This window comes from Pundamilia nyererei, unplaced genomic scaffold (assembly GCF_000239375.1).
Source record: "Pundamilia nyererei isolate P.nyererei 1_Seehausen unplaced genomic scaffold, PunNye1.0 scaffold00307, whole genome shotgun sequence".
NCBI classification, from domain to species: domain Eukaryota; kingdom Metazoa; phylum Chordata; class Actinopteri; order Cichliformes; family Cichlidae; genus Pundamilia; species Pundamilia nyererei.
Genome location: NW_005187708.1, coordinates 181,350 through 206,341, shown reverse-complemented (window position 1 = coordinate 206,341; position 24,992 = coordinate 181,350). Strand labels below are relative to the sequence as shown.

The following is a 24,992-nucleotide window of genomic DNA, read 5'->3' as shown; positions in this document are numbered from 1 at the left end:
TAGATAGATAGATAGATAGATAGATAGATAGATAGATAGATAGATAGATAGATAGATAGATAGATAGATAGATAGATAGATAGATAGATAGATAGTAGCCGGGTTAAGGAAACATGGAAATATCTCAGTTCTACCGGCTTTGCTGTAAAAATACTGCGTTTTGTGGCGTTTTATTTACCCAAAATGAGAGAAATGTAAAACCTGCATTGTTCATTAAGATACATGCAGCTCTTTATTTTCTGATTTATTGATAAGCAGTGATTATTTTTATTATATTGGGCTGCTTGGCCTTTACTGCTGCTGAGTCAGTGCTGAATACAGGACAGACTGCGAGTGACTGTCAAATCATGAAGGTGATGAAAACCACGTCATCACCCGCAGGAGCAAAAACGCAGTTAAATTATTCCCCAAAAAACAACTTAAAGGTGGGAGGCAGTGCACGTTTCTACAAACTGGTTCAAAGCTTAAAAAAGCATCACCAAGTGCAGACGTTTGACATGTGCAGTGTTTTATCAGCTGAATGATGACATGAGTCAGTGCTCACAGCACAGACGGGGCTTTAGTCTTTTATTTGTTAAAGCATTAACCTCAGATTAAAGATGAAACCAGATTCGGAGTTGACACTGTGATGTAAGAAGAACCGTCTCTAGGTGTGTCTTTGTTGTTTTTCATTCCTCCGGGGAAAAGAAAGCAGAGTTATGAAACAGTGAACACGTTCCCTTTGGAGAGAAAATGTTTCTTTAGGCTGAATATTTAGAGGCGCACAAGTTGGAAACTGTCCGATGAGAGACACAACACCTAAGCTCACCGCTGCCGCAGGCAATCAGGTGAACAATAAGTGTTATAAGAGAGTGAGTCAGTGTGATGCACTCTGAACTGTAGGGAACGAGCTGTTCACGTCTGCTGAATCTGACGGTCAGACAAACACACCTCAGCCTCCGTCTGAGCGCTTACATCAAAGAAGAAATTGATTACAGTCACTGTCGAGGTATTCAGATTCATACGGGGAGAAAAAACATCAGAGTGAGGTTAAAATGTTCCTGCCAGGACAGGACGTGTTCAAGAAAACCCCCAAAGTCAGACACACCCTATGAGCAGCACTTGGTGACGCTGGGAAGGAACAGGAGGAGACATCCAACAGAACCTGGGAGGGGGCAGCCCTGTGCCACCGATCACTGGGGGATATTTTCTCAACACACTTTCAAAAAACCCCAAAACCCTGTTTAAAATGAGTTTTTCCTCATCAGCTGTGTGAGGTTCACGTTGAGCTCAGGACAGTAACACAGGGACATGAAGCATTTCCTCTGCCTCCAAACTTCATGCTGATTAAGTCCAGCGGCTCGAGATGTTTGTGACTGAGGTCACCTCACCTGAGTAAACAGCTGGTGCCACAGTTGCATCAGCTCGCATTCTCCTGGCAGAACAACAGAGAGAAGCGTGGCTTATTGACGCTGACACACGGGAGACAGTCTGCGAGTCCGAGTTGAAGTTTGAGGGAAATCTCTGGCCTTCATGGTCACTTGGTAAACCTGGTTTCTGTAACTTGATCCCAGCTGTCGGTCAGACTCCCGATCGCCCTGATGTTGGTCAGGGGCGAACGTTTGCACGTGTGTTGTGCAAATATTGATGCAATAATGCTTCAGAGGCAGAGCTTAACACACAAACACCAAACAGACCCAAAACACACAGAAAAAAGATCTGCGGCAGCTTATTAGCTGCAGTGACATCATATCCTGTGGCTGCAGTGACATCATATCCTCCTGGATGAGAACAGTTTGGTGGTCGTCCCCTTTCTGCTGCATTGCCAGGATGGTCACTGCAAAGGGTGCAATAATAAAATCATGAAATGTTGCTCTGTACCAGGCTGCCCCTGCAGGCTGCAGGCTGCCTTGTGATTCACTTTTTTCATCATTGCTCTGGTTTACCACAAACTGCTGTTGCTGCATTCACTGCGGGGGAGATCGGCCCTCTCTGCCAACAGCAGGAACAAGCAGCAGCCTGTTGAAACTCTCCCTCAGTTTCAATCAAAGCTTTAAAGGAGCGGGTGCAAGTCTTTTCAGGGCTGCTTTTCTGAGCCGTGATCCCGGTGGGCTCGCTGCACACAGAAGGGGCTGAGGTGCTGGCTGTTTTGGGCGGGGCTGGTCAGATTGTGATGATTTGTGTGCAGGCTCTTGCTGGGATTTCAGAACAAACCACAAAACATATGAAACGCTTCACACTCTGTAAACATCTCTAATGCTCCTGTTTGTTAGATTAAAGCTCAGGAAGCTTGTGGATGTGCCTTCTTTTCTTTCACCATCACAATACGAACAAAACAAGTAATTCACATGCAAGCTGGAGGGAAAGTGGAGAACAGAAGAAAGTGCACAACTGAAATGTAAACAGCCAGCTTCCTCCCACAGTCCTCACAATAATGCAAGCACTTCCTGTGGTCAGACTGGAAAAGCACCAGTCCAACACCTGTGAAGCCACAAAAATACATGGAAGTGCATCTACAAACAGTTATTGTACAAAAAATCATTTAAAAGAAATCAAAATAAACTTGACCTTTGACCTCTTACTTTCTCATGCAGCGATAATGCGTTGTGAGTGCAATGGGAGATCTCAGTACTGCCTGCACGACGCGTTGGGTTTGCACTGCGTCGACTGTCAGGGAAACACGGAAGGCCGCAACTGCGAGCGCTGCAAGGATGGCTTCTACCTGCAGGGGGCGGGACAGAGCTGCTCGCCCTGCCGCTGCAACCCTACAGGTGAGTGCAAGTCTCACAAAACCCTTATGTGTGGAAAATGTTAGACGTACAAACCAGAGAGCAGAGGTGGGAGGATCAATTCAAATATCCATAGTATCAGTACCAACGCTGGCACCAGATCAGATCGATACAATCCTCCACATATCCTGTAAGTTCATTATGTTTTTATTGGAAACGAAAACTACACCTCAAACATGCCTCATCAAAACTGTCTGAACCTTTCTGTGTTCCTGGCACGTCTTTAGAGGCGACACATTTACTTTCCCGCTCTCATAAAACACAGTTTCCAAACATGAGAGGCTGAACCTTTTTGCTTCAATGTGTTAACTCGTTGCTGTGGAAAAATGAAGCTGCAGTTCTTTTAATGGCCACTTGGGGCTGACGACGAACCGATGTCATCGTTTACTTGAGTTGTTCTGCCCGGGCTTGTTTTTTCTCAGGTTCTGTCAGCAAGTCATGTGACAGCACGGGGCGCTGCAGCTGTAAAGAAGGCGTCACAGGAGACAAATGTGACCGCTGCCCCAACGGACCAATCGGAGCTGACGGCTGCCCCCAAAGGTGAGAGACAAATGTTACCTCATATGCTTCAATTCTCAACACCTTCAGTGCACTTTAATGCATGTCATTGCTTACATTTGGTGTCTTTTATTTGATGAATGGTTTTGTAACTGCAGTTAAAAAATGTTTACATTGAATTCCATCTTCAGTCACTTTACAGTTTTCAGTCCTTAACTTCAGCCCACAGCTCTTTTCTATTGATTTCAGTGCTTGGCTTCCATCTTTCCATTACAGGTTTTTAAGTAGCTTTAAGTACTTTATGTGCTTCAGATGAATACAAACACATCTGAGCAGTTTTAAACAGCCCACTTCTTCCACAGCCTTCTTTGCATTATTTTTCAGTTTTTAGTTCACAGAAATATTCTCCTGTCTTATTTTGATAGTACATGGCTCACTTCCTGTTGTTTCTTGCGTTTTCAGCCGTCAGCCCAGGCAGGAATCTGAGAGTCTGACTCTGCCGTGTTTCTGTTACGGCCACAGCAGCCGATGTTCAGCACGATCCGGTTACTCGGTCCACAAAATCACCTCCACCTTCACCACCGGTAAACCTTTCTCCTTCGTTACCTTCATAATAAAAGAACCCTAACATTTCCTACATTTCAAAGTAAAAGTGCACAATAAGTGAGGTGACAGACTCTGGTGTGCTTCAGGTGTGGAGGACTGGAAGGTGGGAACGATGCAAGGTGAGACTCCAGCCGATACTCACTTCCGCTGGTCACCGAAACACCAGGACGTGGAGGTGATCTCCAAAAACAGCCTGCCGGTTTACCTGTATGCCCCAGGTGAGTCAAGCCCCACCTCTTCTAACAGCATAGCCCCACCCACACTTCTTTGTCTTTCTTTTCATTCCTGTCATGACTGATGTTCTCCTTTCTCACAGACTCTTACCTCGGGAACCAGCTGCTGAGTTACGGCCAGAACCTCTCCTTCTCGCTGCGTTTGGACCGCGGCGTCCGATACCCGTCCGTCAACGACGTGATCCTGGAAGGTGGCGGCTTAAGAGTCGCTGCCTCTCTGGGTGACCTGCGATCTGTGGTCCCGTGTGGTCAGAAGATCACCTACAGCTTCAGGTCAGAAAATCCACGGTGTGAAGTCGCTGAAAGTTTGATGGTTTTGTCTGAAGCGCTAAACATGACGTGGAGAACAGATTTGATTGGTCGGGTGTTATTATTGGTCAGATAATTGGAGTAAAAAGGCTCAGAGGTCCAGCTAGCAGCTACAGCCACCTGTGTCACCATCCACCTGTCAGTCAAAGAGGCCACGCCCGCAATAATGCAAACTTTAAAACTTAAGTCTTAACTCCCACGGGAGTCTGTGGGAGACAGACTGGCGACCTGTCCAGGGTGTACCCCGCCTCTCGCCCTATGACAGCTGGGATAGGCTCCAGCGCCCCCAGCGACCCTGAAAAGGATCAGCGGAAGCGAATGGATGGATGGGAGTCTGTGGGGACTCACTGCTGGAGCCCCTGGTGGGCATTAGTGGGACTGTCACTGCTGCTTTCTCCTCAGTTTCTGCTATAAATGAATGTTAGTGAAAGTCATTGAACTTTAATGCATTGTTCCAGCCGCCTGCAGCAGCTCTGCAGTTTGAGAACACTGGCCTGAAATATCAGGTGTCGTGTTTTGATGAGGCAGAATAGCTCCCACTTACACTGTGACTGGCATCTCTGTGTGACATCATTTGTCCAGCAGGAATGTGAAAACGTTTCCAGCCCAGCTATCAAAGGTTCAGACAGCCAGGCTTCTCTGAGGCGTGAACATTCCTGAGGCGAGGCTGTTAATCACAACAAGTAGAGACGCAGCAAGAATCTCAGGCACTCCGTCAGTACCTGGCTGTGTTTACGAGGGATTTACTGCCTGAGCGATGTGGAGAAAGTGGGTGGAACAGCACTGCTCCATTAAACGTGGAGTCTGACCTGCTGATGTTCTTCATGCCTCTCTCCTCATGCACACGTGGGTGAAACTATGATGGACCTTCGGAGCTGAATGCAATGAGCCGAATCAGAATTTCTCTCAGACTCTGATACATTTAATGAGATTTAATGTCATCGTGATACCAAATTCTTTCTTGTTTGCACATCTGGCTACACATCTGGATTGATTTAGTCAAGAAGTCACTTGCAGTCCAAATATTAGCAAAGCAATAAGAAGAAACACATCAAAATGATTCCTGTTTTCTCGGAGGTTCATGAGGTTCCATGTTGAAGGACAGTGCAGGGAGAAGACGTCGTCTTCCTGAAACATTGTTTGAACTTCTGTCTTTTTCTGAACAGACTGGACGAGCGGCCCGGCAGCAAGTGGAGGCCTCAGCTCTCCGCCCTGCAGTTCCAGACGCTCCTGCAGAACCTCACAGCCATCAAGATCCGAGCCACGTTTGGAGACACCGGTGAGCCCTTTTTCTTCTCTTCTACAGAGAAGAAAGAGATAAAATCCAAGAAAAGAATAACAAAGAGTGAAGGATGAGCGGCTCTCGCACACAGTTTCATGAGTTGTTGTTTCTTTTTTCAGGACGTGGCTACCTCGATAGCGTGCAGCTGGTGACTGCGCAGCGTGGAGACGGCGTCCCGGCCCGCTGGGTGCACACCTGCAGCTGCCCGCCGGGTCATGAGGGCGAGTTCTGTCAGCGGTGTGCGCCCGGTTTCAAACGCAGAGACCCCGCAGATGGAGCCTTCAGCCCTTGTGAGCCCTGCAGCTGCAGAGGAGGCAGCTGCGACCCGCAAACTGGAGACTGTTACTCTGCCGATGAGACGCCCGCGGATCAGAGCTGTTCCCAGGGCTTCTACAGAGACCCGAGGCGGCCGGAGACCTGCGTGAGGTGTCCCTGCGCGGACGGCGTGTCCTGCTCACTGGGTCCAGGTTCTCTGGAGCCTCGCTGTGAGAGGTGCCCATCAGGAACCTCTGGTGAGACGACATCAACAACATGATGTTTAGTTGATGTTTTGTTTCAGCTCTTAAACGTCTTTAGTTGAATTTGAATAATTCTAGAATATTCTAACCTGACTGTGTGTCTCTGTCCTCAGGTCCTCGCTGTGACGTTTGTCAGGAAGGTTATTATGGCGACCCCCTGGGTACCGGAGGCGTGCGGCGTCCCTGCACACCCTGCCACTGTAATGGTCACATCGATGTCAGAGTGCTGGGAAGCTGCGACCGCAACAGCGGCGAATGCCTGAAGTGCGTGAACAACACGAAGGGACGGCACTGTGAGGACTGCGTGAGAGGTTTCTACCACAGGCAGCCCACCGACGCCTGCAGACGTAAGAACGACGCAGTCAGAGGAGTTTCTGATGTAGACGTCTGGGTTTCATCTGCAGGGAAATCTTTGTGTTCTTTACTGTAAAATTGAATCTTAGATGTCAGAAAGCAGTAAAACAGTTTTTTACAAACAGAACTGACATGTTTCAGTTTCATGAGCTGCTCAGAGAGAAGCTGTTTAATAATCTTTTAAGCTCACAGCAAAGAAAATCATCAGAATTGTGGTTTTTGATGGTGGTGTTGGGTTGCAAAGCAGCATGCAGCTGCCCAGCAACTGTGTGCAGCTAAGACAGCTTAAACATGGCTGCGGTTACCTGGATGTGTTAAAGTGTATCAGCTGATCAACGCTAAGCTCAATCTTGTTTTTCTTTGGTGCTGTATTGATCATTTACTTAATGAATATGCAGAATAAGCATCAGTTACTGAAAACAGTGAAGTGAAAATTGGATTTAAATTTGAACCAAGTTTAAAAAACAACATGATCATTAATTTGAGCAAAGCTAGTTTATAAAGTTTCAAAGACCTTTAAAGCACAAAACATTGGCCCACATCTGGAAACTTCTCAACACCCCCACAGGTGGAATGCTGCCCCCTGCTGGTGCACCTTTTAATTACACTTTTTGTGCTGTGACGGTTTTCCCAGATGTGATCCAGCAGTAACATTTTTTCCTGTTTTCCCGTCAGCGTGTAACTGTGACGTCCAGCGCTCGGAGTCCGATCAATGCGATGCTTCCGGGCAGTGTCGGTGCAGACCGGGCTTCGAGGGTCTGAGGTGCCAACGATCCAGCTGCCCCGCCTGTTTCACCCCCATCAAAGCAAAGGTGGGGTACCTGTAACAGGCGCCTGCTGTCATACACAGAAAGTGTTACGTTTATTTTACAGAGCGCCCCCTGCTGTGTGGATGCTATATTTTCCATATCATACCACCTGAGGCTTTGAGATATTACATTTTCAGTTTATGATCATCATAATAAAACAATATTATCACAATATCACCCTATAGAAACTCTGAAGTTTCATCTGCTTATTAAGACACTGTGGCATCTAAACGTATTCCTTTTGGCTCAGATGGCTGCTTATGCTGCCAAACTGAGGGACCTGGAGTCTTTGTTCTCTGACATGGACGGAGGATTGAAACCAGCTAATAACAAGGAGATAGAGGCCGCTCTGACAGATGCTATGGAGCAGGTGGACGACATGATGGAAGACGCCAAGCAACTCACAAGTAAGACAGCACCTTATCTGTGCCATCACCGGAAGGCTTTTAGGACCCAGTACCAATTTGCCAAACACTAAACTAAACCTGTGACTGCTGAACATGTTGTGACTTCTTGTATGTTAAAAGTAAAATATGTGAGTATAATGGGAAAATGTACTAATTCCTATGTTTATAAGTGATCAGTCAGCTGCTGTTTGTTACAGTTACAGTTGGTAAAAATAAAAATCCACATTGTAGAAGCTTTAATAAGAAATTTTTACTCAATAACTTGGTTAAGTGAACTTGCAGTTTTTAGAAGAACTTAGTAGACCTGCAGCCGAATGGTTTCGCTCAGGTTTCCATAGCAGATGTACTGGAGAAGGTTTCATTGGTTAAAATAAAGTCGATTTCTTATTGCTTGTCTGTAACAGAAGTGGAGAAGAGGCTGCAGGACCGCCTGTCGTTCATCAGCAAGCAGCAGCTGGACGAGGAGGAGGATCTCCTAAACATCAAGGACGCAGCCGCTGACATCAAACTGCAGCAACAGACGTACAAGACGAAGGTGGGGGAGGTCCAGAAGCTGATCGAGGAGATGAAAGTCCAGCTGGAGAAGGCCAAACATGACCTCGAGTTCGCTGTAAGGCTCCACGCTGACAGACGCAGAGATGAACACGTCGTGTTTGACAGAATCATTATTTTATTTTAGAGGGGTTGTGTTGTATTTGGTGTGCGTGTATTTAGAGGCAACAGGCAAAGGCTTAGAGAAGACAAGAAATTTTGGGAAAACAGAAGCTGACAAATTGGCAACGACGTTTTCTTGTCTAACCTCTGTTTATTTTTCAGGATGTACCTCAGAGCGACTCTCCGCTGGGTTCAAACGACCTGTCTTCGCTGGTGACGACGGCTACCAACCTGGCTAACAAGTAAGTGCTGATTTCACAAATCAGTAAGACGTTTTTTGGCTACCACGCAGACCGGTCCACGTTACCCACCGTCTCTAACGCCGATGCCTTTGCCTTCCAGTCATCAGACGTTCGCAGACGCTGTGGAAAGAAATGCTAACAAGGCTCTGAGTGACTCGCAGCAGAGTCTGACTCTGGTCAGAAACCTCATGAACAGAGAGAACAAAGTGAAAGAGCTGATTGGAGACCTGAAAACCATGTAAGTATCTCCTCTGAGCTTCAGAGACAAAGACTCTTTTAGACTCTGAATCAACCACTTTGTTGATTTACGTGCACTTTGCATGTAAACGCTTCAGATTTGTTAATGACAGCAGAATCCAAACCCGGTGCCTAAAGACTAAACTAGAGCCACCTGCGTGTGTCCAGGTATGAACAGACTTCAGCTCAGGTGAAGGGTTTTGAGAACCAAGCCAAACGTCTAAGCAGCGATGCCATAGAGGAGAGCAAAATGGCGGACGGCATGTTGAAAGACATCGCCAACATGGAGCAAAACCTCCCCCCATCTCTGCAGGTAATGGCTGGAGAGGACAGATTCTTCTTTTTATTATCATCATCTACTTGTTCAGTGTCTCTAACCTCCTTTGTTCTCCCATGATGCACAGGGGGCGACTGATGCGATGCGTTCCAGGGTGGATGGAGTGACAGAGGCGATGGATGAGAACCTCGCAGGCATTGATGCGCTGCAGCAAGACATACTGAGAGACAAGGCTGTCGCTGAGGACCTGCTGGCCAACGGCAAAGCTGCCCAGCAGGTACGAAAGTGTCACAGATTCACCTCTGATGAGCAGGAGATGTCCAGTTAAAGGAGGAAATGGCTAAATGACCAAAATCGTTTGAGTATCAGTAAACATGTTTATTTCTGCTGTAACGTTGGACGTTTTAACAATCAACACCTCTGTTCTCAATCCCTCGCTGCAGGAGTACAACGGCCTCGTGGACAGAGTCAATGTTGCCAAAGCTGACACCGAAGGAGCCATCAAACTCATCAACAGCAAAAGTGATGAGCTAGAAGATGCCCTGAAAACCCTGAAAGGTAGGCTCACCGAGCGATGGGGCGGCACTCACCGAGCGATGGGGCGGCACTCACCACCATAACTCTAGCGGCAGGCTGATGCCACTCTTCTTTCTTCTCAGGCTTCGACCAGCAGATCGCAGGCAGCAAAACAAAGGCAGACGCTGCCATCAAGCGTCTGCCTGACATCAAGACCACCATCCAGCTGGCTGCTGGCAATAATAATGCAACGCTGTCCATCCTGGGAGATGTTCAGGACAGTTATGATAACGCCCTGGAAAACATCAACAAGCTCGGGGACGTGGTCACTGGTCTGGAGGTAGCATGAATACTGTGGCGTTACTTTATGACGCATTCTTTATGTTGGAAATGATAAAACAGGCGAGACGTCAGGGACAAGTTTACGTTTGTTGAAGAAAGCAGCTGTAGAATTGACTCTGTGAAATTTCTTTAAACAAATGTGTTTGATTGGTTATTTTTTAAGTTGAACGGAGACTTTTGTCTTTACCCTTCAGGGAGAATTTGCATCTTTGCCGGCTCATGACAATATACTGGAAGAAGCTACCAAACTGAACAGAGAGGCGACTAACCTGAAAACAACGGCGGGAGGCGTTGTTGGAGATCTGGCCTCCGAGCTGGAGAAAGCTGAAAACCTGCATGCTGACGCCCAGGAGGTAAACTGACCACACTGAAGTAACCTGTCACAGACGCACTCGTATAAAACGATGGACACGGGGTTAAAGATGTAAATGTTTCCCCTGCAGGCGTCTTTGGGAGCGGGTGGAGCTTACAACAACGCCAGGCTGGTCAGCGAGGAAGTGCAGAAAACTCTGCGAGAGGTCCAGGGTCTGCTGGCTAAAACCAGTACGTACACTTTTTATCTGACTCACACTTTGGGAGTTTAACCTGAAGTCCTGTTTTATTCATGAAGTTGCAACACGTTGCTTTTTATCTCCAAAAGTTGATTCTGTTCATCTGGACGTAGCGTTTGTGGGAGACGCTACGTCCAGATGAACAGAATCAACTGTTGGAGATTTCTTTTCCTGGAGACGTTGCTTTTTAACGGGGTCAGCTTCACAATCTCCAGAAAGGCCTGAGTGCCCTTCTGAGGCAGCACGAGCTGCTTCCTCACCGCGTCTACTCTCTTTTCTCAGACCAGTCCAGTGCTGTGGATTTAAAGAAGGTGAAGCAGCTGGAGGACTCGTTGGCTGGTGCTAAGAAAGCTGTGGAGGGCAATCTGAGCCCCCGACTCAGAAACATGGAGGAGCAGGAGGCCGCACACATGCGCCAGCTCAACTCGATCAACCGCGACATCGACACCATCCTGGCAGACATCGCTAACCTCAGGGAGATCCTGGCATCCATCCCCAACGGCTGCTACAACAGCCCACCCATCGAGGAGGCCTAAAGCGTGACCTGACTTACTGCCATCACTTTGTGTTTTTGCACTTTTCAACTACTGACAACCTTCTTTTTGTCTGTAATACATAAAAATATTGAATTATTTAGAATCCGTATCTAACGTGCTAACTCGTTTCTGAACCTCTGAGTTTGAATCTTGCTTTTTAAAATTTAAAGACAAATCACCTCCGATGTTTTCATTCATTTGTCCCTAAATCTAAACTGTACGACACCTTAAACTCATCACGTAGGCATAAGACATGTGCTCCTTACACATTATTTTTCTCTATTCAATGATTTTGTCTAAATCGTTCAGTTTTTAGTAAAAGGATCTTTTGGAGCAGATTAATGCGCTGCTGTTTCCTTCTATGCTCAGCGGGGAGTATCTGCTGTTTTTATAAAAATATATTCTGTGTGTTTGCATTCTGTGAATATATGTTAGAGTATTTATAACTGTACATACACCATCGTTTTTAAACCTTCATGCATTCAGTGTTTTTGTTCTACCGAGTCTGACCACCAAGAATATTTATATGAAAATAAAAGATAAAAGTTCTGACATTTAAACCATGTTTCACTTCATTATTCATCACTTCTTAGATTCATGTAACTGGTATTTCTGTGTGTGGGTCAAACATCCGACGCAACAGACCGGACGCTGAAGACGAGCAGGATGAGATGAGCCCATCTGAGTCAGAGAGGCTGAGGTGCTTTAGTCAAAGAAATATTTTATTTTGGCAGCAGCGAGGTGTGAATGTAACCACAGCTTCAAATCAGTTCAGAAGCAGAGCGGTGACGAGCACACGAACACAGCGAAACAAACAAACAGCTGAAAACGGTCAAACTCACGTTTGCTTACATCCTCTTTGGAGAGTGACACTGATGACTGTAATTAAACCTCTGTCCTGATCTGAAAACACACATTTGTGCTCATAAATCACACACACACACACACACACACACACACACACACACACACACACACACACACACACACACACACACACACACACACACACACCTAAAATGCCATCACATATTACATGTAGAAGAAGTGAGTGCAACAGAAAAGGCAGATTAATTAAAAAAAATACGAATTTTCAGCTACATGATACAAAAAAAGTGACTGAAAGCAACCAATCCTTTAAACACACACACACACACACACACACACACACACACACACACACACACACACACACACACACACACACCTGACCGCGTGTAGAAATCGTACGTGTCCCGGGGATGCCTTCTGTACAGAGCGAATAGAAATGGCCGGACGTGGGAGACGATGATCCCCGCTGCAGCGATGTTTTATTTTTTTTCATATAGATATTTGATCTTTTTTTAACTTCTTTCTTTTGTTTTTCTTTTTTTGCAAACACGTTCACAACAGATTATAATCTACCAAGTGATAAACACTCATGCCAGAACCAAACTGTCTAAGCATGCAGTCTAAGAACGGGAGCAAACGAGGAGGAAGGATGCTGAACACTGCTGCCGCCGAGGACATCATCTTCATCACTGCAGAGCTTAAGCTTGGCTACAGCCTGATGGTTACCTGCAGTATGTGCCGAGCTCTGGTTCCTGGCGCATCTACGTGTGGAAGATTTGAGAGCCGGATTATGTGGCAGCAGCGTCGCGGTGTTACATTTTTGCAGAAGAGCTGCAGGAAACGACGGGCCTCATGCAAGAACGCCACAGACTGTAAATAAAGATGGACACAATGAAGCATAACGCCACCTGCTGGTGCTGCTGAGTCATCACGCTCGGACACTTGGTGTGAGCTCTTTCTAACTTTAGTTTTGAATGACGACTGAAGCTTCTAGACCCTTTCGCCCTGCGCTGCTCCGACCCTGGAGGCCGTCTCCTTCCTCGGACACCGTGCGAGTGTGACGCCTGGGAAAAGCCTGGGAAGGATTTGGGGTTGGTGTTTCACAGCTTACTGGAAACACAGGTCAGTGTTAGCTACTGTAGCTGCACCGTGCACAGACTGAGCCTGGTGCTCTGGGTCCTTAAAGTATTTCTGGTGTGTGTGGAGAAAAGCAGTTTAGAGCCGGAGGTGGTGGCGAGACTTCCTGCACGCCATCATTACACATTTATGTCATCCAACAAGAAGGTTTTGAACTGGAGTCAGCAACTAGTGGCCGTTACATGGTACTGCAACCTGAGTGACCCACGCACTGATCCAGCCTAGAGGTTTTGACTGGTCCACGTAGTCTAAGGAAATAAGGAGTGTCGATTCAGGGAGGCTCTGATCTTACCGCTGCAGCTCTCCGTCATCTTCAGTCAGCCGGAGGCGCTTCTTGGTTGAAGTGTGGTTAAAGGTGGAACCTGGTGGAACATCAGGTGTTTGGTGACGGGGTTAATTGTGCCGAAATCTTTAACGGCTCAAACAAATTAACGGGGATCATCCTGCTCTGCTGCAGCTGTCTGTCTCTTTCAGTGGACCGTATTTCAGATTGGGACTAAGTATCTGTGGATGTGTAAGCCGGGCCGGCATCCTGAGCTCATGAATGGTTCTTGCATGAAGCCCCGCCCAGCACGATCCCACGCACACTGAGCATGCCCGACTGTGTCATGCATTCGCAGACCTTAATAAAGAACGAGAAAGAGAAAACACCGCCGTCGCCGCCACAGCCCTGAGGAGTTACCTCTGTGCATCGTCCCCAAGACCTCCCAAAATACCCCCCTCCCCCTCCCCTGATGTAAAGTCACATGACACAGACAGAAGGAGGAGCACTAACGCTCCTGTTGGAAAGCAACAGCTCAAAGAAGAGTATATGTTTGACACAGAAGACAGACAAGTTTTCGATTGAGGAGGAGGAGGGCTCGTGTTTTAAATAGATGATGGTAGTAGGTAGGACCCCCCTCCCCCTCCTCCTCCAGTCTCCCTGTTTTCATGCGGGCAGGTTGTTGTCGTCTCTATCCCGAGGCGTTGATGTACAGCTGACTCTGCAGGATGTAGTCGATGACGGGCTGACTCAGGTAGTCCACAACATGGCCGTCGCCGTGCTGCAGCGCCAGTCTGTGGGCGGAGAAACAGACGGCGTAAAGGTCACGCTTTCAACAGCTTGGATCCAGAGTGAATTCATTTTAATGAACCTCTTTGAATGTTAAAACTCTGAAAACCATGAAACTGAAACGTGGACGCTGGTGCGAAAGCGTTTTCTAAATATCTGAGTTCCCACCTGCTCTTGGTGGAGCTGACGATGGCCATCGGGTGGCTTATCGCGTCCTTCACCACGATGATGTTGTCCTGAAACAGAACAGAAATGAGCTGAGACGCTGGAGGATGTTTCTCTGGGTCAAAGGTCATGTGATCTGGAGGTGAGCTCTGACCTTGAACTTGCGCAGAACGGAGGAGTGATTAATGATCCTCTCTGTGTCGGCGCCATCACGAGGAACCACCACGATCCCAAAATCTCCCACAATCACCTCCATCTGAAAGCAGAGGAAGACGAGCTTCAGGCTGAGATCGGTTTGAACGACAGGACGACGACTTCAGCTTCATCAGAGCAAACGAAAAGCTGACTGAGCTGCTCTCTTTATGTCCTGTTCTGATGGCTGATGCTCATCTCCAGTTAACATGAATCTAAATCCTGTGAGCTGCTCTAAACTCTCCGTTTTGTTCCACTGTTGGCTACGTATGATGTCACAGAGAGGGTTTGTCCTTACATGGTCACCTCAGGCACACAGACTTGAAACCTTCTGTTTGTGAGGGATTAGCCAACCAGAAGAAGGATGGCTCAAAGGGGGAGGAACTTAAAAAGCAGATTTCAGACAGAGCATGAACTGAGGGGCTGCGTTGAGGCCCAGTATAAGACACAGTAGGATTATTTTAAACTGTAAATCATGCAAAGCTGCTCTAGAAGAATCCAAGAATGACACGTTAATGTGATGGAATCACCTGAATGATCTGATAAAATAAGACATTTCTGTCAGTTTAAGCGTTCACATGAGGAAGGTTACCGTTTCCTCGCCGCTTCAATCACAGCTGATGACTTCGTTTCAGCAGTTCTGGTCTCTCCGGTGGACGATCAAGTCACATTACTTCAGATTTATTTGATTTTTGGCGTTTCCATCGCGTTTTTATCTCAGACTGAACATGTGAGTAAAAACAGGTGGATGGAAACACACCTGCAGTCAAATAAATTCCTCCTAGCTCTGACACACACACCAGGTGAGTGAACCACTGACGCTTTCTTTGACAAGCGGTCGATCGCCTCCTGTTCACTTCACCTCGGTTGTTGACGCAGGAAAGTTTGCTGCAACTTTTCAGTCCTCGCGAGTTTATAACGAACGTTAAAACTGGATCACAGCGTTTATGAGTCTTCATTTAGTGAGACTCATTTCTCCATGAAAACACAGAAAGTGACGTTTCTGCAAAACCTGAAGCTGCCTTTAGTGATGTCAGCAGCAGCACTCTCACCCCACCGGCATCGTAAATCAGCCGTCTGTGCAGCTCAGGCCCGTCACGCCTTGAAACGCTGCTATCAGGAAAACTGCAGCCAATCAGAACGGGACCATTCTGTGTCCTCCAGTTCGAAAGACTTCAAAATAAAAGTAACTAGCCTCATGTGTGAAGTGTTACGGTTTCACTGAAGTCGTACAAACAGACCGACACGAGGTGTCCCCGTTTATCTTCCATAGAAACGTTTCTTAAAGTCTTTCTGTTTCTCCAAATAAACATTCGACAGGAAGTGAGAAATCTGGATTTCTTGTTATTGCTCAGGCTGTTTAGTAACTTTACATCTTCTAATGCAGCCGAAGGCTGAAGAGACAGCGCGGACACTTCCAGCCGGCCTCTAAAAACACCTTGCTGCGTTTGTGGTGAATTTCACTGCATAAATCTCATTTATGGATCGTCTGCTCTGCGTGCAGCGCCGCTTTGGAGAGAATAACGCTGGGAAATTTTCCCTTGTCAACAACATTCATCGTCACAGCCGAGTCCTGGGAATAAACTGTATATTGAAAATGGACATAGCCCCTGAAGTCCACTTTGGAAGCCTTGAGTTAAGCTTCTGAGAGCTTTAGCTGTGAAAGCTGCTCTCTGGGTTACTGCCTGCGTTACTTTGATGGAGACATTATTTCCAAAATGAACATCAAATAGTTTTCGAGGCACCGGCTTCACTTCGTACACCCAAAAGCTACGTCCATCTTTTATATCCAGCCTACAGTTTGGGAAAAGAGCTGAGGAGCTGGGCTACATGTGAGTGGGGCGGGGCTACATGTAAGTGGGAGGGGCTATGGTATGCTTACATCACTGTCCTTCCACAGGCCAGGGATGCAGAAGGACTCCAGGAGATCACTGCCACACAGGAGCAAGATGCGCAACTCTACAGACGGCAAACAGGCAGGAGGAAAGAGACACGCCCTCAGTAAACATCATGTTTACCGGATCCAAACAAACAAACACAGCAGGAAGGAAAACCGGAGGACACGACACACGAGTCCGCTCAGGTCCACACACTGAAGACCCCACTCACCGATCTCCTCGTATCTCATCGCAGTCCCCAGGTTGGCGTTTTCATCTGACACAGAGAGACAAACACATGTGATTACACGGCGGTGAAGCAAAACACGGGCACACGCAGGCTCCGCGTGATAGTGCCGCCTTGTCTTCAGACAGCTCTTACTGACACACTGAGCTGTGAAGTGGAACCAAATGTTTTGTGACGCCGCTCATACAAAAACCCCAATTTGAATTTAGCTGATTGAAACTTTAAGGGCCTCTCGTTCTGCACCTCTGGACTTCTGCCACACCTGCTAGTTCTGACCAATCAGGCATCACCTTCTGTTCCACTGGTCATCACTGGTGAGAAGAGCTGAGTCTGCAGATCTGACCATGCAGCACGCTCATCAGGTATCAGGTCAGGAGCATCACGAGGAGCATGTTTCATCCTTTACTTCTTCTTCTTCTTTCAGGCGCTCCCTCCAGGGCTCACTACAGTGGATCTCCTCACATCCTCCTCGGTCACACAGACCTTTTCTACCTTCATCAATCTTATTTGAGGTCTTCCTCTTTTTCCTCCAGCCTGGCAGCTCCATCTATGTCCCCGCTCTGCACATGTCAATGTTTGGTTTCTCCCCACACTAGAAAACGTGCAGGCTTAATGCAGTCACATGAGCAGACTGCGCCGCAGCACGCTTGAAGGGGTGAGGGTGGCACCTGTGCTGTGAGCTTATCTACAAACTCCGAGGCTTCCTCAATTTGAAAATCGCTTTGTTAAGTAATTAGCACAAAGTTCACATCACCATTTCCAAAAAAATCCCCCAACTGAGGTTCAAACACTAAAAACAGCAGCTGTGCTGGAGGAAGTCCAGAGCAGCACGAGGAGGGAAGGGCGGATCGTCCAGATCAGCTGTGTTTTTGTTGCTTTTATAGAGAAATAGCAAAACTTTATGTTAGACAGTAATGAGAAAGAAAGAAAGAATGAACAGCACAGAAGAACATATTCATGTATCCACATAAGAACACTTGTTTATTGCTTATTTTCATTATGTGTGAATGTTGTGGTCGTGTGTGTAAAGTCAAGACATCAAATTCTGATTGCTTCTCCATCTCGTCCTCGATCCGAGCTGGCATTTATAAGGGATCGAGCTTTTATTTTGTAACTTCAGCTTTTATTTTGTAATGTTCTCATTTGTAAATTCTTACCAACGAAGGTGAAGCGTTCGATGTGCGGGCGCGCGCAGCAGATTTTGCCCAAACTCTCGCTGATCTTCCCCCACAGCTTGACTGAGAGGCAGAGAGGACGTTTAGAGCCCAACACCACACATCAGCTCATTAACACTCATTAAGAACCTGAAATCTGACTCACTGGCTGTGGGCGTGTGGTTCATGTTGTTGTTGTTCTGGTAGATGGGCGTGGTCTGGTTCTGTGGCTGACCAATCACAGGAGTGGTTGACGGCGTGTTGACGTTGGATAGAATGCAGCCGGTGACTCTCTGAGGACGCAAACATCGTTAGAAACTCTTCTGTAACTTCATCTCGGAGTTGTTACAGGTGCTTTCTGTAACTCTTTCCCCAGCAGGGGGCAGCATTTCAGTAGTGGGAATGTTTGTTGCAGTTTAGCCTCATTTCAGTGACGGGTGTAGAGCAGTTTTTTTGTCACCTTCTGATGACGCTTTTTCATTTTGGAAGGTTTGAAATAATATTGAATACAGAAATTTAAAATACGCGTCTTTAAACTTTGAATTGATCCTCAGACCTTTAGCAGCTCAACCAGTTAAAGTGAGACCAAAGAAGAGTCATGGAAATGACTCAACAAAGGGCTCGACGATGTCTTTCCAGCCGCTGTTACTACGATGACCGATTCTAATGGAAATGAAAAGAGTGAGGGGCGTTGCATCTACACAGAGTCAGAAACGCCCACCTTCATCAGGTCGCGGTGATGCTCCAGCACGCTGCAGGTGGTCTGCCAGGTGTCCTGGTAACACTCCCAGGGGTCCACCCTTCACCAAACAAACAGGTAACGAATGATGAGGACACAAATGCTAGTTTCAGTCTCAGCTGCCAATAAAACGTCCTGCAGATGTTTCACATTAAGAGCCTGCGGGGAACGACGGGGTTCTTTACAATCGTCTGGTTTTGACCAGTGTTTCACGGCTTCTCTCTGGACACGAATCACCTGTGGCTTCACTCAAATTCAGCAACCTGAACCTAGTGTCCTGTTCTCAGTTTCAGCCACCCAAACCCCAAATCTCGTGGGCGTTACTTGTTGTTACTAGACTGTTGGTACAGTGACCTCACAGCAGCCATATTATCGTTCAGATAGATGCATTAAAAAGGCTCCAACAGCACAAACACGGTTATGTGGACATTACAGGAGCACTTCATGTTCCGGCTCTGGCCACTGAGCACCAGCACAGCTGCTTTGTCTCTCTGAGGGGACATTTGTTCACTTCTTCTGTGGTTTTATTTGACGTTGGCTGTGTTTTCAACAAAAACGTGAAAACCACCGAGCTGATGACAGCATATAATAAACAATAAACACAAAGTGTTGATATCAGGGTTATTTCTATTAAATAATAATAATAACTCTCATGTTTCTACCTGCATGACGTCCACAACTCTGCAACTTATCTACCAAAAGTTTTGCTGCTTTTATGATTTACGGCCCCAAAATAAATAAATAAACAAGGAGCCACATACTGGCATTTCAGAGCTTTTAATGTGAAACTCCTTGCAGGAAGTCCTGTCTCTAACATGGCTCAAACGTGTTTATTTCCAGAGTAAAAGCCTCTAAAGGGGGGTAGAGTCTCACCTGATCCAGTCAGAGCTCTGCACGGCCAGCTGACACATGGTGAGGCGATGTCTGCTGGACACGAGACCCTGCAGACACAGAGCAGCGCCGTCAGCCGTGGCGCCGTCAGCCACGTTTTTCATGTTTAAAAAACATGAAAAACAAGCATGAAAGGAAACTCATCCTAAACTCACTGAGAAGATGTTAAAAGTGAGCTTTTCCTTCCTGTTGCCAAAGCTCCTGCTCACAGTGGCCCATCTGCTTGTTGGGCTTTTCTGAGATTCCTCTGTGTTACTGTGGGATCTTTACCTGACAGTGTAAACTGTTGTGATTTGGCGCTGTATAAATCAAACTAAATTGAATGAAACAGAGTCCTGTAGTACCATGTGCACTATTCACATCTTTAACCAGCAAATTAGGTTGAATTTAAGTCCTTCTCTTCATGTCCTCCTTCACTACATCCATGAAGCTCCTCTGAGGTCTTCCTCTTTTCCTGCTGCCTGGCAGCTTTGTCTGATATATCCACCCTCCCTCCTGCACGTGTGCAAACCAGGCTCTGTGACTCTGATCCCGCCCATGCTGCTGACTCCCAGTGAACATCTGAACCATTCAGCTCGGCCTCCACAGTCTCCAAACCATCACAGCAGGTCTCACTGCCATCTTGTAAACATTCCCTTTCACCCCTGACACTCGTCCCACTCCACCCTGCCTCGGACGGTTCAGCTCAGGTGTTTAAACTCAGAACTAATATCCAGGTAACAGAAAGATGAGTTTTCCAACCAAAATAAGATCTAGATCAAAACAAATCTTCAGCTCTGACTGATTATCCTCGTTAGATTTGAGATTCATCCATCGATCAGGCTCTTATCTTTTCTTAAGCCACAGTTTTCTGTGTCGTCTCATGTGTTTCACCCCTGCGAGGTCCTCCTCCCACCAAAAGGATTAAAAAACTTCAAAGTAATTAAGAGTCTTTCTGGTAGCTCATTAAAGAAAATGTGTGCCGTTCAGAGGGGATGGTGGGAAATCCAGATCAATGAAATATGAAAGCAGGAGTCGTTTGGATAAAACGGACGGAGAGCAGGTGGGAAATGTTCTGCTTTCACGGTGGCTCTAAAGCCGGCCACGTCGCGTTTTCCACCTGTGAATAAAGCCTGACGCACTGCTTTCTGAGGACAGAGAGGTTTGTGAGTCATCGGGCCTGACACACTAATAAGATGAGCGATGTGAATAATCTCCATCGTTAACAATCCATCATTGGGATCGTTCAGCTGCAGGTGACGATGCTGGAAAACAAACATAACTGGAACGAACAGCAAAGTGGATGAAACTGGATTTCTGTAGCATCTATTATTCATGTTGTGTGTTTCTGTAGAGGCAGAGCAAAAGTAGGACGAGACCTTCATTAATTCCTGCAGGAAGCAGAGTGGAAAGCTGCAGACAGCGTGATCTGTGCTCGACTCTAACATACGAAACACAGTCTGCACTCTGCAGGAGGATGAAGCCGCATGTTAAAGGCATCTGTCCGCAATACTAACAATAACCAAGATGTAACATCTGTTTTTCAACCTTATTACCATTCGTGGGGAGCAGAAATTGTTTGGTTCTAACTGGATGACTTATATTTCTGCGCATGCCTGGCTGGCCTCATTCCAATCTGGTCCTCCTGGCGTTCTGTTTCACAGCACTGCGTACGTGTTACCGTCATTTTCAACGTGCAGTTTTATTTACTGAGGTTGGTTGCACTTCTGGGAAAAACTGTACCTAGATTTCAAGATTTAAATTATTTATTGCAGGAAAGTCCAATGATCACAAACTGTATATAAATGATGGAAGTAGCCACGTCACAAGGACATTTTCTTGTTTGTTGGTTTTTAAGCTTCACGTCAACATTTTGGCCATTTATGTTGTTTTTATGGTGCCAGCAGTGACGGGTTCTTAGCTAATGCTAGTTAGCAAGCTACATCCAAGCACAGGATTTCACTGTGCACCCAAACTGCAGCTTAGCCATCTTGATAGGTCTGTGAGTACAACGACCTCACAGCAGCCAACGGCACAAACGCCGTCCAGAGCGCCATTTCAGAGGCTACAGTTGGCTCAGATGAAGCCTAGCAGCAGCTACAGCCGCCCGTGTCACCATCCACCTGTTAGTCAAAGAGGCCACGCCCCTAACAATGCAAACATGTGTTTTTGGTTAATTCTAGCTGAAGGAGCTATACGGGTTTTATCCTGAACAGGGCTGAACTCTCACGATGTTGACTTGAATACTTTTTGTCACTTTTCAGAAAAACTCCTCCTCATCATCAGCGACCTTCATCAACTAATAACGCCAGCCTATAAGGAAAACACAGCTCTGCACTGAAGCTACCACACAACACTGCAACAACAACGTGAGCAACAAAAACAGAACGAACTGCCACCGACCCCATGAAACGATTCAAGGCTCACTCACAGCTTTCCCGTAGGAGTCGTGCACCGGTGAGATGATTCCTCCGATCACAATGAAGCGTCCCGTTTTGTGCAGATATTCTCTGGCTTTTTCTGCAAACAAAGATAAACATAAAAAGATTTTTTTTTAAATGTTTTATTGTCCAAGATGTTGTCAGCCATGGTTCAATGTTTGCAGCAGGTTGGTTTACTTACAAACAAATACCAAATCTATGGCAAAGTTACGCTGAGCTAAGCGTAAAAACAGTGATGGAGAAACATTCAAGTTAAATAAAAACTACAAAAAATGAAGTGAATAGAAGTTGGTGGTTTGATGAGATCTTTACATGACGTGAGTTTAGTGTCCGTGCTGTAATACCAGCGCTGAATCCCTTCATCATAATTAGCTCCAAAGTTATCATAAAACACTAAACCTAGCTTAATCTAATTGAGCCTAGCCTAGCCTAGCCTAGCCTAGCGCCCTCTGTGCTTCCTGCTTCTACCTGGGTGAAGCAGTGAGTGGCTGCACCTGAAGGGTGGATGTGGTGAAGAGTATAAAGCCGGCTCTCTCAGGCCGTTCAGCCTCTTTGGGCAGCTTCCACTGGTCTGTTGGGTTATTTAGGTTTTTGCACACTTTTTAACACACTGCATACATTAAACAGCATCCATCACTGACACTTTCACACTGCTACACGCTTCGCTACATAAACAGAGGGACTGGATTCAGTTTGTCTGTTGCCAGTTTGAGTCACAGTCAAAGCAATAAAAATGAAAGTGAAACAAAAGAAGTCACTCTGGAAAACACCTGAGACTAAACTGAAATGAAAACAAGAAAACAAAAATGAATCGAATAAACAAACAAACTAAAATAAAACACAAAAACTAGAAAAACTCTGATCTTTAGCGACGGTCAGCGGGGGCACAGCTGGGTTTAGTTCCTTTGCTTGTTACATTCAAGCCCCAAGTCCAAATCATTTTTTCCTGTTTTTCTGTCCCACTTTAGGTTCTTGAAATATTTTGGCTGTGGTCTCTGCAGCGACTCACGGCCGTATCAAACTGAACACACAGGCGTCTCCACTGGAGCTCCAAGCTAACAAAAGAAAAAGGTGGATAATATAATGAGAGATGGAGGACAGAAGAGCCTACATCTTCACCGAGTGTAGAAGGAGCCTCGTTTATCCTCGCAGACTACTCTGTTATCTAAGAACATCATTTATTCACAGAGAGCTGCTTCCATGTTTGAACCCACACATCAAGAAAGATGTGGAGTCGCAGGCCGAGAGCAGAGACGATGGCACGACGTTTCTCAGCGTCTTCAGGATCAAAGATCATTAACTTCCTTTTGTTTAATCAATGAGGATAAAACCTTTAGAAAGCTCAACAGTAAAGACTCATCGCTTTCTATCCGGCTGTATTTGCTCCACACTGTCAAAAGCTTACATTTGTATTTGTATCTGATTAAAATAAAGGCGTGGGAACCACGTTAGAGTTTATGTGACCCTCTGATCCAGAACTCGTCGCCTGTGCCATCAGGGGGTGACAGCTGTTAATGAAGAATCAGCCTCAACAAGCAAACTGTGAGCGGATGAAAAAGAAGCTCTGACCACATGAAGGCAGAAAACTTCAGATTAAAGAGTTTCAGAGTTCAGACATTCAGCGGGAGGAAGAACAACAAGCAGGACGTGGAGAAGAGTTCAGCAAGAAAACAGGAAGTCCACGAAACAAGGAGAGAGAAGCAAAGCCAGGCGCTGAAGAACAGGAAACAGGAAGCAGAAGAAAATCTTTTCTCATTTTAATGTTTTATTGTTTAAAGTTTGAACATTTTAACAGTGTGATCGTGAATATGCCTCAAACTCAGTGTGCAGTAACACAAACTAACAGCCTTCTTATAGATTTATATTTTAAATGTCATTTTGTGGGACGTAGTTGTGTGTAAATGGTGGGTGTCATATTTAAAGATCTCTTCGGTTCACAGTGATACAGAAACGTTCGCATCACATTTGCAGGACATCGTTTCAGGTTTTTTCACATTTAGTTTGAATTCGGTGCCACAAACCTGGTTTTAGGGGACCCGGTAAGGTGGACATACACAAGTTAACCAGCAGGGAACTGCGTTTGGAGAAGAGCTGAGTTCACAATGACTTGATGTTTGTTTTAATGGATAAATTGCAGTTCAGAAGGATTTAAAGGACAAACAGCGATGACTCTTATCGATCTTTGCACTTCAAAGAGATCGTTGCTCGGTGAAAGGTCACGTGACACAGCCCAGTGAATGACATCAGCTGAACGTTAAACTCTGTTACGTTTTTCCATCTCTGTGAATTATTCATCTTCCAGAAATGAATCACGAGAATGTCTCCAGCTGAGAACAGACCGTTTCTGTTTGTGCCTCCTGATATTACAGTAAACCTGTTTATTAATTTGACTGTATTCGTGACGCGGTTCTTCGTGGGGAGACTGACCGTCGTGTTTTCCGCTGTGACGCGATGAAAGGCCTCTGAACGTCCAGCAGAACAGTCACACTAACAGTCGCATCATTGATCCTGCAGTCGTTTGGATTCTATGATGAAAACATGTTCTGACCACACTCCGACCTGTAACCTCCGCTAACGCGCAGGGAAAGGCGGCCGAGCAAGGCACTAACACCCCCGGTCTGCTCCCCGCACGCTGACGGCCTCCTTACACCAGTGTGCGTGTTTTTGTCACGGTTTGGCTCGGAGGGTTGAGGGGCAGCTCCGTGTTTTTCCTGAACGTGGGCCCGGGCTGCTCCGTACTGCGTTTGTTTGAGTCGTCGGGATTTTACCGGAGCCGTCGCCCGTTTCAGCACCACCCTCCCGGACAGCGCCCGGAGTCCGGCTCGGAGCTTTAGCGCGGATATTCAGCACCGGGGTTCCGGTGATCTTTATCCCCAAACACACCAAACACACCCAGACCTGCCACCACCCCATCCCCCACCTCCTTACCGAACATATGGATGTGTCCTTTGGTGATGGGGTTGAAGCTGCCGCAGGACAGCAGGATGACGTGGGTCTTCGTGCTCTCCGTCATGGTTCTCCTCGCTCTTCTTTAGTCCCGGTCCCGGTCTTGGTCCCGGTCCTGTCGCGTTCTGTGGAGCTCGCCTATAAAGGAGCAGCCGCAGCAGAGAGAGAGGGAGGGGGAGAGGAGGAGAGGGGGGAGGGAGGGA

At 46.6% G+C, this 24,992-nt stretch overlaps 2 protein-coding genes and 1 long non-coding RNA gene across 3 annotated transcripts in view; 2 read left to right on the top strand and 1 right to left on the bottom strand.

Moving 5' to 3' along the window:
• The window catches only part of lamc2 (laminin, gamma 2), a 13,071-nt gene extending 1,372 nt beyond the window's left edge, over window positions 1-11,699 (top strand). Inside the window, exons 2-21 of the mRNA XM_005751339.2 lie at window positions 2,574-2,750; window positions 3,191-3,308; window positions 3,729-3,850; window positions 3,959-4,090; window positions 4,189-4,378; window positions 5,581-5,693; window positions 5,816-6,208; window positions 6,328-6,561; window positions 7,244-7,380; window positions 7,628-7,784; window positions 8,189-8,394; window positions 8,601-8,680; window positions 8,781-8,918; window positions 9,086-9,230; window positions 9,322-9,471; window positions 9,638-9,752; window positions 9,854-10,050; window positions 10,247-10,405; window positions 10,496-10,595; window positions 10,886-11,699. Of these exons, the coding sequence (XP_005751396.1) occupies window positions 2,574-2,750; window positions 3,191-3,308; window positions 3,729-3,850; window positions 3,959-4,090; window positions 4,189-4,378; window positions 5,581-5,693; window positions 5,816-6,208; window positions 6,328-6,561; window positions 7,244-7,380; window positions 7,628-7,784; window positions 8,189-8,394; window positions 8,601-8,680; window positions 8,781-8,918; window positions 9,086-9,230; window positions 9,322-9,471; window positions 9,638-9,752; window positions 9,854-10,050; window positions 10,247-10,405; window positions 10,496-10,595; window positions 10,886-11,139 (3,317 nt within the window). The 3' untranslated portion in view covers window positions 11,140-11,699. The remainder of the gene's footprint in view (window positions 1-2,573; window positions 2,751-3,190; window positions 3,309-3,728; window positions 3,851-3,958; window positions 4,091-4,188; window positions 4,379-5,580; window positions 5,694-5,815; window positions 6,209-6,327; window positions 6,562-7,243; window positions 7,381-7,627; window positions 7,785-8,188; window positions 8,395-8,600; window positions 8,681-8,780; window positions 8,919-9,085; window positions 9,231-9,321; window positions 9,472-9,637; window positions 9,753-9,853; window positions 10,051-10,246; window positions 10,406-10,495; window positions 10,596-10,885) is intronic.
• Window positions 11,700-12,305: 606 nt separating this feature from the next.
• Window positions 12,306-24,983, bottom strand: nmnat2 (nicotinamide nucleotide adenylyltransferase 2). Its single transcript, XM_005751338.1, has 11 exons — window positions 24,772-24,983; window positions 21,834-21,922; window positions 19,406-19,473; window positions 18,515-18,593; window positions 17,960-18,086; window positions 17,797-17,877; window positions 16,625-16,669; window positions 16,398-16,474; window positions 14,478-14,579; window positions 14,327-14,394; window positions 12,306-14,163 (listed from the first exon to the last, which is right to left on the bottom strand). Exons 1-11 carry the CDS (start codon window positions 24,854-24,856, stop codon window positions 14,061-14,063), a joined length of 924 nt encoding a protein of 307 aa, XP_005751395.1. The 5' UTR covers window positions 24,857-24,983; the 3' UTR covers window positions 12,306-14,060.
• Window positions 18,547-23,555, top strand: LOC102212598 (uncharacterized). The gene is made up of 3 exons (XR_312233.1): window positions 18,547-18,610; window positions 21,667-21,859; window positions 22,812-23,555. It is a non-coding gene; the product is annotated as an uncharacterized LOC102212598 (long non-coding RNA).
• Window positions 24,984-24,992: the final 9 nt, after the last annotated feature.

Coding starts and splice junctions, on each gene's coding strand:
- nmnat2 (XM_005751338.1), bottom strand. CDS start 24,856: ATGACGGAGAGCACGAAGACCCACGTCATCCTGCTGTCCTGCGGCAGC. Junction 19,474..21,833: donor ACGACTCCTACGGGAAAGCT/GTGAGTGAGCCT, acceptor CTGTGTCTGCAG/GGTCTCGTGTCCAGCAGACA. Junction 14,164..14,326: donor GTCAGCTCCACCAAGAGCAG/GTGGGAACTCAG, acceptor CTCCGCCCACAG/ACTGGCGCTGCAGCACGGCG.